At 42.5% G+C, this 14,438-nt stretch overlaps 1 protein-coding gene across 1 annotated transcript; it reads right to left on the bottom strand.

Annotated features, from left to right (window-relative positions):
- Positions 1 to 89: 89 nt before the first annotated feature.
- Positions 90 to 13,990, bottom strand: pgfb (placental growth factor b). Its single transcript, XM_083997710.1, has 7 exons — positions 13,920 to 13,990; positions 2,932 to 2,968; positions 1,660 to 1,859; positions 1,489 to 1,568; positions 1,021 to 1,050; positions 851 to 919; positions 90 to 756 (listed from the first exon to the last, which is right to left on the bottom strand). The coding sequence occupies exons 1-7, from the start codon at positions 13,980 to 13,982 to the stop codon at positions 735 to 737; spliced, it is 501 nt and encodes a 166-aa protein (XP_083853836.1). The 5' UTR covers positions 13,983 to 13,990; the 3' UTR covers positions 90 to 734.
- Positions 13,991 to 14,438: the final 448 nt, after the last annotated feature.

Raw genomic sequence — 14,438 nt, 5'->3', positions numbered from 1 at the left:
TCCAGCTCATGGTCACATGGTGCTATGGAGGGACAGTGGGATTGATACTTTGTAAGATTGATAAAAATCACCTATAAGCTGATGGCATGATTGCTTGTGATTTACAAACCCTGTTTGTCTAATCTTATTTGTATATTTGACCTAAAAAAATCTTTCTTATAGAGCAGTGTTGAAAATATTTTCCATAAACACTAGAGGGAGACATTTCATTACTGTGTGGACAAAGCATCTGCACACTCATTCCATCATATATTGCTTTGACAAGTCAAGAACTCTTGGATAATAATTTGAACAAGAATGACAAACGTTTAACAGGTTGCTGGTCCAAATATATTCAGCTGTATCAATAAATATAGATTTTAAACATAACCACCTTTAAATACCACAGAGGTCAACAAATTATAATAACTGATACAGTAATAGCGGGTATAAAAGAAAAGGCATCAGTCTGTTTAATTCTACATTGCACTGGCTCCCAGGGATATCCACTGTATCTGGTGTAACAGCAGTGTTTCCACCAATAAAAATAAAAAAACACACTTCCTGTTGAACCTTGTCATTACAAACACTCTGCCCATCAGCAGGAGAGCATGTCAGCAGTACAACCCAGCTTTCTGAGTCTTCGGCCGCAGACGCAGCTCTGATTGATGAGTGGAGGGCACTCCTGATGCTGTCACTGGGCTGGAAATAAATAATGAGCCACACTGCAACAGGGGGTTGGGTCACCACTGCAGTTACCTGCGAGGGATCTGGCACCTAAGGGACACAAAAAACACAGATGCATTTTTAATGTTGTTAATTGATAGTTGGGAAGGTATCTGAACTCTTTCTCCAAAGACTGGGCCATCACCTGTCGCATTCTTTCGCTTTTTGTCGCTCCTTTCTCTTCCTTCCTCTTCCTCTTTCTCTTTGTCTTTTCCTATAGCCAGAACGAAAACAACACTGAGCCTCTGTTCACTCAGATGGAAAGTGGTTCTTTTTAACAAACTGATGATAGAAACAGTCTGCTCGTGTTCTTACCTTTCAACTTTCACAACTGGTTTCCTGACTCTGAGGAGCAAATGTTTTGATAAATTAGAGAGATTATCCAGGTGCAGTATTACTTATCATCACAAGTATTTTCCAACACTGTTCCCCAGAAATTACATTTTTGCCATGACATTCCCAGCACTCCTAGCACTTTTTTTGGTAAAGTTAGAAAAATATTGTGGTTTCAGATAAGTTCTAATGAACTAAAGATGTCTCATCTTTGTATATCCATTTTCGGTATTCAGCCAGTCTAAGATATTTTCCTAGAAACATTATCATGTGTTGGGAAAAAGTGAAACATATTGTTAGTGAAGTTGTGGTGTACATTTTGGCAGATAGGTTTATGAGAAACTTCCTCATCATGTTTAAAGAAAAATACAACTCTGCAGCATTACTTTGCTTAATGTCTAGAATAGGTATTTTATATCACAAATTATGATTAAATTATTGTTTTCTTACCTACATTCACATGTCTGATGCTCCACAAAAGTCATCTCAACATATTCCTGACCCGGTTCTGATGGCCTGATTTTTAACAGCTGAGGGATAAAATTGAGGTCAGATTATCAATAGAAGCAAAAACAGTGGGTAAAGTGACAGCAGGTGCTCTAAACCCGACCTTTTTCTTACCTGCATGGTGACATTCGTCGTGTGTGTGGGATGACACTCCAGGTTTTCGTCCCCACAACAACCTGCACACCTCACCAGAGGCACACAGGAGGGGCTGTAGATGTGCTCCACCTCCGACGGGTACTCCTGCACCACCTCCACAAGCTTCTCAATGGTTCGGCAGAAGCTGCGACCCCACACTTCTTGAAACATTAACACCGCTGATGAGAAATTAGAGGTTGAGAATGGGTCAGTTTGGAATAATTATCACATGTCTGTCAAGCTGAAAACGTATCTGGAGGTGTTTATGAAGCTTAATTAGAAGTGCCAGGAAAAAATACAAACAAGCAAACTCCTCTGTTAATGATGCTGTCGCACACAAACAGCATCAGTGTCTATCTCAGTAATCCAGCAATGCCATGCTCGTACCATGTACACAGAAACCTAAAACCAGTTGCAATGCGCCAGTGTGTATCCTGTTATCATTATAAGTAAAAATGTTTGTATAATGTACAGTATGCTTTCCTGTGGGAGTATATGTGTGAAAGTGTCCCAGTTGCACAGACTGTGTGGGAGGAATAGAGATGACTACGACCGAACAAACATAGAGGGAAGAGAAAACAAACACTGGAAACATGGCCATGAACAGAACCCTGCTGGAGCTGGAGCTGAGCTACCCCGCAGGCACCTCTGGGACTACATTGACCCCCGAGGTCACCGAATGGAGCCTGACACCACAACAGCTGTTTATAAAAGCAGACAGGCTGGGAGGGGACTGCTGGGGAAGCATCTACGGTAGGGAGATGAGGCCATGAACTGTAATGTTGTACAGCGCAAAGGGCCAGTTCACTGGCCAGTTACTGCTCCTTGGGCTGACTGTGCGTCTGCTACATGTCCTCTTAAACTTTTCTGTCTGCAAGTTACACAAGTCTATAACAAAGAAGTTATTTCACTTTATGCAGCATTAATTTATAATGATGTGAGGTAGACAGAGGATACGAGGAGAGAAGGTTTAGTAGCTGAGTAATCCCTGCTAGTCCAGACATATCCTGTTTTTCTTAAAATCCAATAACTGACGAATGCACACGCTCCATTTGCGAGCTTAGTCGTGTATATTCGTGAAAAGTGCGTGACAAATGCAGTGTGGGTGAGTAGTACACCTCTGTGTGAAGGTATTTTGTCAGGACTGGAATCAGTGAACTACAGTATTTTTCCAAAGTAATCCTTTTTAATTCTCTTGCGATAAAATATTTTATTAACCATTTGAGAAATGAAACAAGTGAACATTCCTACCTTCAGTTGTGTTGGTTATGCTTGCAAAAGGTAGACTCTGCAAAAGACACAAAAATAATCCAAATTAAACAGTGGACAGCGAAACTGATCGAAACAAACATAACGTAACAAAAACACATGTTCACATAAATTACATCCTGTTACCTTCATCCACATTTTTAAACATGAAAAACACATTCCTGTGACAATATTTCCTGTTTCTATAAGAAAACAGCACCCTGCATCTTTGTCCTCTAGTGGTAGAGGCTGGAACTACATGGATGACCATGCAGCTTTTTTTGTCCTGCTCTGCAAAGGAAAACTCTTCCTGACAAGCAGCAGATTCTGTCCCTCGTATATGTCACGTTTGTCTGTGTGCCCAACTGTTTAGGTTCAAAACCTGTTTCCTGTGGTGTAAGATTCAGCTCTCTATTTATTTTCCCATTGATGGTTTCCTCCTCCGTCTTGATTTTTTCCCATCATCCCATGATAAACAGAGTGCATTTCTCATTCGCCTGGGAAAACACAAAACCTCTAGTTGACTCCATCTCAGGAAGGGAAATCTACATTTTAACAAAATACCCTCCAGCGGACAGCGCAGGACAGGCGGCAGACAACCTGCTTCCGCAATCCCTCCTCATCACTGGTGTTACATATCAGTGTCTCTGCCACACACAAAACATACACAGAAACACACACATACCTGAAGAAATTTATAATGTATCACTGCGTGTGTAGAAAATGATTGTAACATTATCCGAAACTCTTGAGCCAAGACGTGTCATACGATACAAAATCAGACAGACAAGGACTTTCCTTGATGATGGAAGTTGGGACTGTCGTTTTTTACACCATCTGTCCGCTGCTAAATTGCATCCACTTCCTGTTATGTACCAAAATTAGTTTGAGAGTGAGGATAGGATCTGTCAGCACAGTGCTATACTCAGCCATTTTTTTTCTCCCAAACAATGTGATTAAAGAGGAATGTCCTGCTTTGATGATGATGATGCATTCACACTCACACAAACATTTCGGAGGTTCCTGTAAAACTGTCACTGAGATAAGTGTCAGGCAGCTCTGTGTATTTGGGTGCTATCTGTCCCCTCTGCAGCAGAACATAGCGTGACACAGACCTTCCTATCAATAGATACAAGAGCTTCCAGTCAGACACTTAGGCTCAATCCTCCCTGTGTTAGGGGAACTGTTGAGGCAACCCCCCCCCCCCCTCCCCCCCTTTTTTTTTTTTTTTTGTCAAAGTGGCTGGTCATCTGGCCAAAGCGTACAGCTGTTCTTCTGACAGAACAGTTTTACTACAGAGTGGCATTCACTGAGCTGTGCTGGTTTTACAGCAGCACCGCAGGATATAAGCTCCACTTGCAGAATATTCTTAAAGCACAGCATGGGAAAGTCACAGTTCAGTTTCAGTTATTGTTAAAAGTCACTTCCACTCTCCGGGGCATCGATTATTATTATATTTTTTTTTTCATCCTTTTCTGCATTGCCAGGCTGATAAAACAAATCCTTTTCCAGTGTTAATTGGCATATGATCTGCTCCCTCTCCTCACGTCTACGGGTGTTCATGAGACTGCCCCACATCACAAGGGCTTTTTGGCTCTGGCCTCGGGGTTTGCCGTTAAGAATGTGGTGAGGTGGGGAGGATTTTCTGACCTTGGTCACGGGTTAAGCCTCGACATGGCGTGGAAGCATCTTTGGCAACCTCCTGTGGTTGAGAACAGAAGAGTGAGCTGGCCACAAGACGCTGCCAGATTATAACAGGCTGCATGAGGATCCTCACGTAGTCATTCCCTCCTTACAGTATTAACTCTGTGATTAATGGTGACTATGAGTTAATTCAGCTCTGACAGAGAAGGAAAACCACTTTGCATTACTATGTGTATAAACTTGTCTACGAGCAGGATCACTTTCTGTGTGTAGTCCTCTCAGGGTTTCACTTCACTCTAATGGTTTCACTTCATTCCCCGGCGACCCCTTTCAGAGGGTTTTATGTCAGACATTGCCTTGCTTCATTTTCATTTATTGTTTTCATTCTGCCGGTGTAAGGACCTTTGTGACTAACTGTGATTAAGGGCTATGCAAATAAACTTGACTTCACTTGACCTGACAATAAATTCTTTTAGTCTTGGCAAATGAAGTACCTCTACTCTGTGTCCCCCTGCACTATACTGTATGTACAACATCTGTAGCGTGGGGGAGAAATCCTTTTACAAGGCCACATTTTTAATACTGACTAAAAACAACAACAAGACAGAGTTTGTTAAAACAAAAAAACAACAACAGCATATCAACACATTGCTTTGGATGGTTGACTAAACATCTACAGAGCAAAAAGCAGAGGTGGAGTGACTAGAGTGGAATAAAACCTTATTTGGTAACAACAACTGTGTAAAGAAAAAACTCTAAAATAAATATCTAAAATAATATATTATTAGGAACATTGTTAGAAACATTCCTCTGAGACTCTACTACACGATTGCGTCACATCATTTGTCAGCTGCACATTCATGTTCTACCACATCCCACTCATCTCCTACTGGCTTCAAATGTAATGACTAATGAGGCACTGAAGAACACCAGACTACGTGTAACGGTCATGAAACCAGTTTGAAGCGACTTTTAACCTGCTGCATCATCAGGCTGGAAGTAGCCGGAGATGATGAATATCACGGCCGTAAACGGGTGCACATGGTCAGCAATAATATTCAAAAAGGCTGTAATATTCAAACATTGATTTATTAGTAATAAGGGGTACAATGTGTGCCAATAATATATTCCCCACACCATTATACCACCAGCAGCACCAGCTTTGACTGTTGACACGGTGGGTTCATAGATTCACGCTGGTGATGCCAGATTCTGACCCTACCATCTGTGTGCCTCAGCAGAAAACCAGATTCATTAGACTATTGAGACTACTTGAGGCCGAGCTGCTTTTTTCCAGTCTTCAACTGTCCAGTTTTGGTGAGACTGTGCCCACTCACAGCCTCAAATTTCTCTTCTTGGCTGAAAGGAGTGGAACCTGACGTGGTCTTCTGCTGTTGAGCGCGGCCCATGCACCTCGAGGTTCGACGTGTTGCGCATTATGGGATGCTTTTCTGCTCACCACAGCTGTAAAGACCAGTTATATAAGTTCCTGTAGCATTTCTGTCAGCTCCAACCAGTCTGGCCTTTCTCCTCTGACCTCTCTCATCAACAAGGCGTTTCCATCCGCAGAGCTGCTGCTCATTGGTTCCTTTTTGTTTTTTGAACCAATCTGAGTAAAAAAAAAAAAAAACTATAGAGAGTGTTGTTTGTGAATATTCCCAGAGGTCTGCAGTTTCAGAAACACTCAAAGCAACCCAACTGGCACTGTCAATCATGTCGTGTTCAAATCTGATATTTGATGTGAACTGAAGCCTATAAAGTGCTCAGCAAATATGCATTTACATCGAAAATAAAGGATGTAATGGGAAAGAGCTGGGGGTCATTGTAGTTAGGCGTGAACACGATTTGTGCTCACAGATGTTTCATGTCAGAATCACATGAAGTATTTTTTGATAATATTAATATTATATTGTTTACTTATTTTTAAATAAGCTATTGTGACAGATAAAGCAAATGCTCATCTTATGTTCCACAGACCAAACATGGTACAATAATAATAAAAACAGCTCGAAAAAAGGCACGAGTCATGAAATGAGAGACAGAAACGTTTACTGTGACTGGCACTTGGTCATTTCATTTGATAAATGACTTCAATGAGTCCTAATCTCTTAGCAAAATTGTGATTGATTAATTGTGTATTCTTTTCAGCACTACTGTTGGGCCAGAAGATTCCTGTCTAAAAGTCATTCTCATTGGATTATTAGCATTTTGGATATGTAATGAGAGTCATGATCCCCCTGGCCTCTCTGGTCTCTGTCCCATAGTTGAACAAGTTGTTTTCTTCTTCAAACAGCTGCTTCTCAGAAAAGTTTTTCTTAGCGGCGTAGTGAATCTGTGCTGCCCCTGACCAGACTGGTTTGCAGAGCATGAGCTGCAGTTAGTTGGAGCGGGAGAGGTTAGAGTCAAACATCTGTAGCAGTTACAGCGGTGATGAAACTGCGGCATTATGGGTCGTCACGCTTGACTGCAGAGCTGCTTTAAAAAAAAAAGAAAAGAAGTCTCTTATGTTTCTGAAGTCTCCAGCGTAAGTTTGTAAGCTGCTAGCTGAGAGTTTTGCTCCGTCTTCTGGGTCAGATCAGAGGACCTGTTGTGTCCCTGGGCTCCTGCTGTCAGGCCACAGAGGCCCCGGGCCCCATTGCTCTCCACTCCCACACAGCTGAACTGCGTCATCTTTAACCTCCTTGCTTAACTCCATCTGTCAGAGGAAGGCCAGTGTGCGTAGGGAGCAAAAATAAAACATGATGGGGACCCGGGATAATAGTCATAAAAGGTTTTTCAACTTTGCGGGTCAAGCAAGGGGAGGGGGATGGGCAATTCAACAGCAGGTACCATGGTCAGTTGCCAAAAAAGATCTGGACGGGAGCCAGGGTGTATACTCTACAGTGTAAAGCGCTGCAAATCAATGGAGGCAGGTTTTTTTTTGACAGTTTAGGCCTACACTAAATAGATGAGACTCCTTCTCCTGGGTGACTGGGAGGGAAAATGATGCAAAACTAGACTAATTCATCGAGGTTTCTCTTCTCCTTTGGATTGCAAAACACAGACTGTAAATGGTGAGCCATGCCTGTCCTGTTTCCAAATAAGTGGAACAAAAGGAACTTGAAGAATCCTGTTTATTATCATGAACTAATCTCTTTTAACTCTGCAGGGTACAATATGTTGACATAGCAAGCTAAAGATTCAGCTTTTCATCACAATAGGTTGAAGATTTGGAGTTTGGAGTTATTTGATGAGCTCCTCCTCACAAAAAAATGATTGACATGCTGGTTCGTGCCCCTTGGGGTTGACAGTGCCAACAGATTTCATTTATGCTCTTCAAAACTTCAGTAGAGCCAAGTCGGTGAAAAGTGCCAGTATCAATATCACAATGTGCTTGTATTGCTCAGGAATTTCCATGAGTCAATAGCATACTAGGCACAGTTTGGAAAAAATAAACCTTTCTACAACATCACCACCATAATTTGGTTGAGTATAGTGACCTAAAAACCTTTCAGCTACTATGGCTCTAGAAGTGTATTTCACTATTTTACAAGCAATTTTATTATAACTTTAGTGCAGTGATTGAACTTGGCTGACTGCAGGTTCGCAATATGCAGCAAAAACTGTCATAGGACTAAAACTGATAAAGTTTAAGTTGTCAGGTTTGCTACAGTATGCGCTGGGTTTCATTTTAATCAGAAGAGGCCAGACTGAGTTTTGGCTCCTAAATTCTTCTTGACTCTGGCAAACAATAATCCCAGCTACTGGGCATAAGGCCATTATTTACAATGCTTTCTGCAAAGGTTCAAACTTAACCTTATTCGGTGAGGGTTACAGTGGATAAACGGTTTTTGGATGAGATGCAGGCTTGTGGCTCTTGAACTGAGTGTGGTGATTGCGGAGATGAATGATATATGGAAAAGTTCAGCAGAAAACAATGACAGAAATAAAAGTCAAGGCCAGGTCTGGCTGTAACCCAGGCCAGTGAAGCACCTGGAACATGCAGGCCAGCCAGAGAGGGCATTGTCCTGGTTTTGACTAAAACTCGACTCTGAACATGGGACCACACAGGACAAGGAGCACTAGAGCAGAGAGAGTGAATACAAACACAGAGACAGCTAGACGAGTGAGAAACAGAGCTACCTTCCTGCCTCACTGATCCCCCTCATCCATCCTTTATCGAGAGCCAGATTCCACATCATCAACACCATGACCGCGACATTAATTCTCAGAGCTCTCACGGGGGCCTGCAGGTCACTGTATCTATTCTCCACCGCTACAAAAGAAAGACGGGCTCTGTTTTGTATACACGAGAGGGGTAAAACTGCAAATGACAGCGGTGCCATTACAGGTCTGACAGTAACCAGCTGGGTCTCTAGGGTGGTCAGGTCAGGGCCTGTGATCACAGAGCGATGCCAAAACACCGGCAAACTTCAACAGAGTATGCGGTAGATGTGCTACAACAATTTCTCAAATAATCTGGGTGAATGGAGCCTTTGAGAACCAGAGTTATGAGTATGTAGCATACTGTCTTGGCAGGTTGCAGGTACTTCCTGGAGTCCCTGCTGGTTGACTGGCCTCATGGTGACAACGAGACTCCCGGAAATTACTGGGCCACGGGTTAGATAAGATGTAGCCAGGGACCTTACCGATTGTAAAATGAAAACTCAGAGGGCAGCCTTCCCTGTGTTTCAAGTCTATATGCTAACATATGCTAACCATCTCCTGGCCCGAGCTTAGACATGAGAGTGGCATTACTAGTCCGATCAGCATCTCAACAATAAAGTGAATACAAGTATTTCCCAAAATGTGAATGTAAGATTACTCCACTCCAATAATTATCAAGATAAAGATAATTATCCCCTTTAATGATCAGTTTTATCCTTGACAGTAAGCTTAGTTACAAACTATCATGTTTTCTTTGAGTAGTACAAAAACAGGGGAGAAGTAAAGGTCCATATAAATGTTGATTTAGATAAACACTGTTTCCTCTGTATAAGTCCATTAATGCATGCACAAATGTCCCCCCAAAGACACACACACACACACACACACACACATTACACACACAACCACTGTATAACCGTTCACCCTGTCCACAAACATACACGCACACACGACACAGGTCTTGAGATAAGGCTGACCGGTGGTAATTGTGGTCTCTATTACAGTAAACGCTGTTCTCCCTGTGTAAACCACAGTAAATTACATCCAGATGGGAGATTAAAGCTCGCTGAGTAGAGGGCTGCCCCGAGCGACGCTCCTCCTCCTCCTCCTCCTCCTCCACAGGAGGAAGGAGAAATCCATATTTCCTGATTGAGATTGAGACTCTCCCCTGGGCTGGGACATTACAACTCCAGAGAAATACCACAACAATGCAAATAAAAGCCCCATCAGTCAGCAGGTCACTACTCCCTGCTGCATGGCAGACATCTGATCTAGTGAAGATGTTCAAGTGTATGAGAGAGGAGGAGACCCAGAGGGAAGCTGGGGGTATTCACTTTGATTGTTGATAAGTTGAGCTGCATCCTGACAAGAGCTGAAACCCACACGTGGTGTTTTCTGTTGCTGTTGGGTATTTCAGAAACTCTCTGCTTACTGTATGAACCCTCATTGCAACAACTGGAAATATGAAGTCACAAAGTCATTTCCACTTACTAAATAAGAAAGACACACCATGAGCACAAACACGGGCACATATGTCGCATGCAGATGGTCATATAGTTTTGTTTTGCTGCTGGTGATGATGTGAAGGAAACACCTGCGTAGCGTCACATCCTCACTAACACAGATACGAGAGCAGAAGGTATAAGACTCAGTGGCTTCTTTTCTTTTTTTCTTTTGCATACTGGTGAAGTGATGAGTCCAAGAAAAATGAGTTGTGAAAGAAGATTTTCCCATATTTGGTTTCTGTGGTTTTATTCAAAGGAAATGCTGTATTTTAAAAGAGACATCAACAAAGAATTTCATAATCTCATTCCAAAGAGGCTTATAATTCTCATCCTTCGCTGATTTCTTAATATAATGGACGTTTTTTTTTGAGGATTTGAGCTAAATTCCCAGTACTGAAGCATCTCCAGCACTGCAGGTTTCTTCTTGGAAACAGTGACTAACATTAGTCAGGTTTGGTTGTGTTAATGCACGGGTTCACCTGTATTCATATATCACAGTGACATAAATACCATATACAGTAAATGGCATTCCAGGGGTTTTGTTGTGAGGTGGTGGAAGTTGTGAAATGGGCAGGAGGCAACAGGTACAGCGCAGTAACTGGCAACACACCCTGAATCTGCGCAGACAATGTGAGAAGTGATAGTCACACTGCTGTGGCTTAAACACACACACACACACACACACACACACACACACACACACACACACACACACACACACACACACACACACACACACACACACACACACACACACACAAAGGAAGTAACAATAATACATCAAACAGGAAAATGGAGAGTGTCAAGGAATGTGAGTGAAATAGCCGGTGGATGGCAGTTATGTCATATTCTCCAGCAGACAGCCTGGTGATCGGGTGACAGAGAGGCCACCATTGTTCAGAAGGGAAAGCCAGGTGCTTCCACCCACAGTCAAGAGCCACACACTGTAGCCTATATAGTACATAGGACCTGAAGGGTTTCATGAGAATGGATCATAAATGCACATGTGAGTCATGGAGGATTATTTGGAATTGGATTTTATCTGCTGCGATATTGATTTTGGATTAACCCCAACATTTAGCAACAATGATCTATTGCGAAACATGACTAACTAAATCACACCTAATTACCCTGGTATTTTATGTAGAAATCTGTAATGAATCATTTGCATATTTAGCTAAACTCTTCCTCACTCCCATCAAGCACATGCCTGTACTTGACCACTTTACTTGCCATAATATAATTTCCACTATTCCTCCCAAACTATAACAGAAGTGGCTGCTGGCCCAGTGCTGTGTCTCACACACTACTGCCAGCTCAGTAAAACAAGATTAAAGCAGCAGCGGTGATGTCTCATTACAACTGCAGCCACGGCTAACAAACAGTTCACCAAAACCCCCAAAAAGGACAAAAGACATACTATTTGTATTATTATTGTTGTTATTAATTATTATTATTATTACAACCACAAGTCTGTATGAAGATGCAAGGATGAAAACAATATAATGCAACTATGATTAATATCCACGTCATTTCAGCGAGCATATTTAAAGAGAGAGCATTTCCACACACACAAACACAGAGAGACACACACACACACACACACACTGGACTCAACTCTGCTGTAAATCCTTGGTAGTAAACCAAGAAGAATCATGCAGAAGTTAAACTAAACCCCACCCTCTCTTGGCCGCTCCACGTTTCATAGCGGACATGAATGACTGTATGAGTCATGAGGCTTCTGACGGCAGATCCAGCTGTAACAGTGATGAAGAATCATCATTCATTGTCAATTAGTGGCACATATTTATGGGTAAAGGATCCGAAAGAAAGACATTTAGAAATAGCATTGCCAACCGCATGGCCAATGTTTGCTTTTTCCACTTGGGTATTCCAGTCTGACAGTTTACTGTGGGAGCTGGCAGACAGACAGACAGACACCCAGCAGAACAGTCTCATTTTGTCACTGTGAGCAGAAAAGAGCTGCTATAGTGTCAGTGTCACTTGTTTGCTTAAAATGTGAAATATTTAGTTCCTCAAACATACTCGAGGATAAAAACCTCAAGACGCTTATTTGTAGTGATGGAGGAAAATAGAACAATCTTTCCTTTTAAAAAATAACATTAATGGCAACTGAGGGGTCAGAGAAGGTCCCAGACCTCAGAAATAACAAGCTGAGCTCATCATAGATCATCAGCATGACAGAGTGGACGCTGACTCTCTGAAATGACCCGTTTACATTTGCTGTCAGTCTTCATGGCAGCGGGAGGCCATTTAGCCTACTACATGTTGAGGGCCCTGGATTTTGTCACTCCTGTTTTGACTAAGCAGGCCATGAGCTGATTATGAGGATTAGTGTAGATGTGGTGATCCCATGCCTCTCCCACTCACCCTCAACTCAGCAACAGCTGCAAAGTCTCCAGTTAGACAATCTGGTGGGACATGGAGCCTTTTTTTTTTTTTTTTTTCAAACTAGAGAGCCCGCCTGAGTCTGTTAACGTGTCTATACGTGGGCTCCAGCCTGGAAAAAGGTAAAACTCCTGCAGCGTTACTTTTAGACTCTGACAGTTAACAGTGAATGGATGCAGGGCCGGCCTGGTTCTGCATTAAACATGAGGAGCCATCAGAGACAGCTGCCAGCTCTCAGCCACCTTGGGAGGAAATCAGAGACTGAATGGGTTCAAGAGCCCTAGCGTTAGTTGGCACGAGTCCTGCTGTCCGAGGCACATCCTCTTACAAGTGTCTCTCCGGCGTGACACAGGGCCTTTGAAAGTGGCCGGCCTCACTCCAGTTTCAGCTCAGTCCTGTTCTGGCATATTTTCATTAAAAGACTAAAAGGCAATGCCAGGCAACAGAGAATAGAACTGCTTTGTACAAACGCACTGTCGCCTGACAGCGATATGACCAGCACTGAAAAGAAGCTTCAAAAGAGTTCACACACACACACACACACACACACACACACACACACACACACACACACACACACACACACACACACACACACACACACACACACTGCATGGTCATCTTCATTGTCCTGATATCCCACCCTGCCTGTATCATGCAAATAAAAGAAAGAAAGAAAAACTGTTGAATTCAAAGGGTTCTACTGTAGATTAACACCTCTTCTCACCTGTTTTACCTGTAAACACTTCTTTAAAACAAGATTACAATGCAAGAATGATAATGCAGATCATGGAACATCCTTTGTTTGAGGAGTTCCTAAATCAAATAGAAATCAAAGCATTTCCTTGATGGAAATCTACACAAAGAAGAAGAGGGGGAAAAAAACTCTCATCCTACAGCAATGAACGTAATCCACGTCTGTGAAACTGGCCTTTAACGCAAGATGCGGCTGTAATTATGAGCTTAGTAATCTTCGCCAAATGAAACAGTGAGTCACTTTGCAGCGCGAGCTCCACAGGGAGAGTGATGCAGTTTGTCACGTTCCACCTTATGAATGAAGCAGCAGGATGGCGCCCATTCAGAAACGGCGTGAAGGTGCCAAAGCGCGAGGGATAGTTTATCACTTACGTTGTTAACAGTGTACAGTGCTGACTCGGGCACATTGGGACCCACAGAAAAAAACTATTAACATGTCTTACAAGAAGCACGTTTTATTACTCCAACCACGAAGGACCCACGGTATCTAGTAAGTAGAGATGAAATCTTTCTGTTAGGAGTCGTTCTTACCTGTGCAGGTGAGAGCAGCAGATAAAGCGCCACCGCAGTCTCGATGACAAAACCGAGTTTCATTTCGCGAAGTGTGCGGAGTGAGAGAGGCGGGGCGGCGGCTGCCGGTGCTCACAATAAAACAATCCAACAAAAGAGTCCCAAAATACTCATAAAGCGGAAAAGATGCTGACTGAGAATTTCCAAGTCATCTGCTCCCGGTTTTGGTGTAAATGCTCAGAGAGTCACGTAGCTCCTCTGCCGCGTGTAACCTGATGAAGTAGATAGTGCTTACTAATGAATAAGGTCCCAGAGGCGAACTGGCTGAGGTGCTGGGACAATAAAATAATACTTTAAGGGAAAAAAAGAAAAGAAAAGAAAAGAAAAAGGCAACTCTGTTTTTATATTCACATTTGTGAAGTGAATCGAAATAGTTTTCTGTCCAATAATGTCCAGTTTTTGCCAAAACTAAATAAGAAGAAGAAGCGCACTTTTGTTCAGTCCAGAAATCTTGAAGTGTTGATCCGCTGCTTACGAAAT

This window comes from Trachurus trachurus, assembly GCF_905171665.1.
Source record: "Trachurus trachurus genome assembly, chromosome: 22".
NCBI lineage: Eukaryota > Metazoa > Chordata > Actinopteri > Carangiformes > Carangidae > Trachurus > Trachurus trachurus.
The sequence above is the reverse complement of the archived record's forward strand: the minus strand, read 5'-3'. Positions and strand labels throughout refer to the sequence as shown.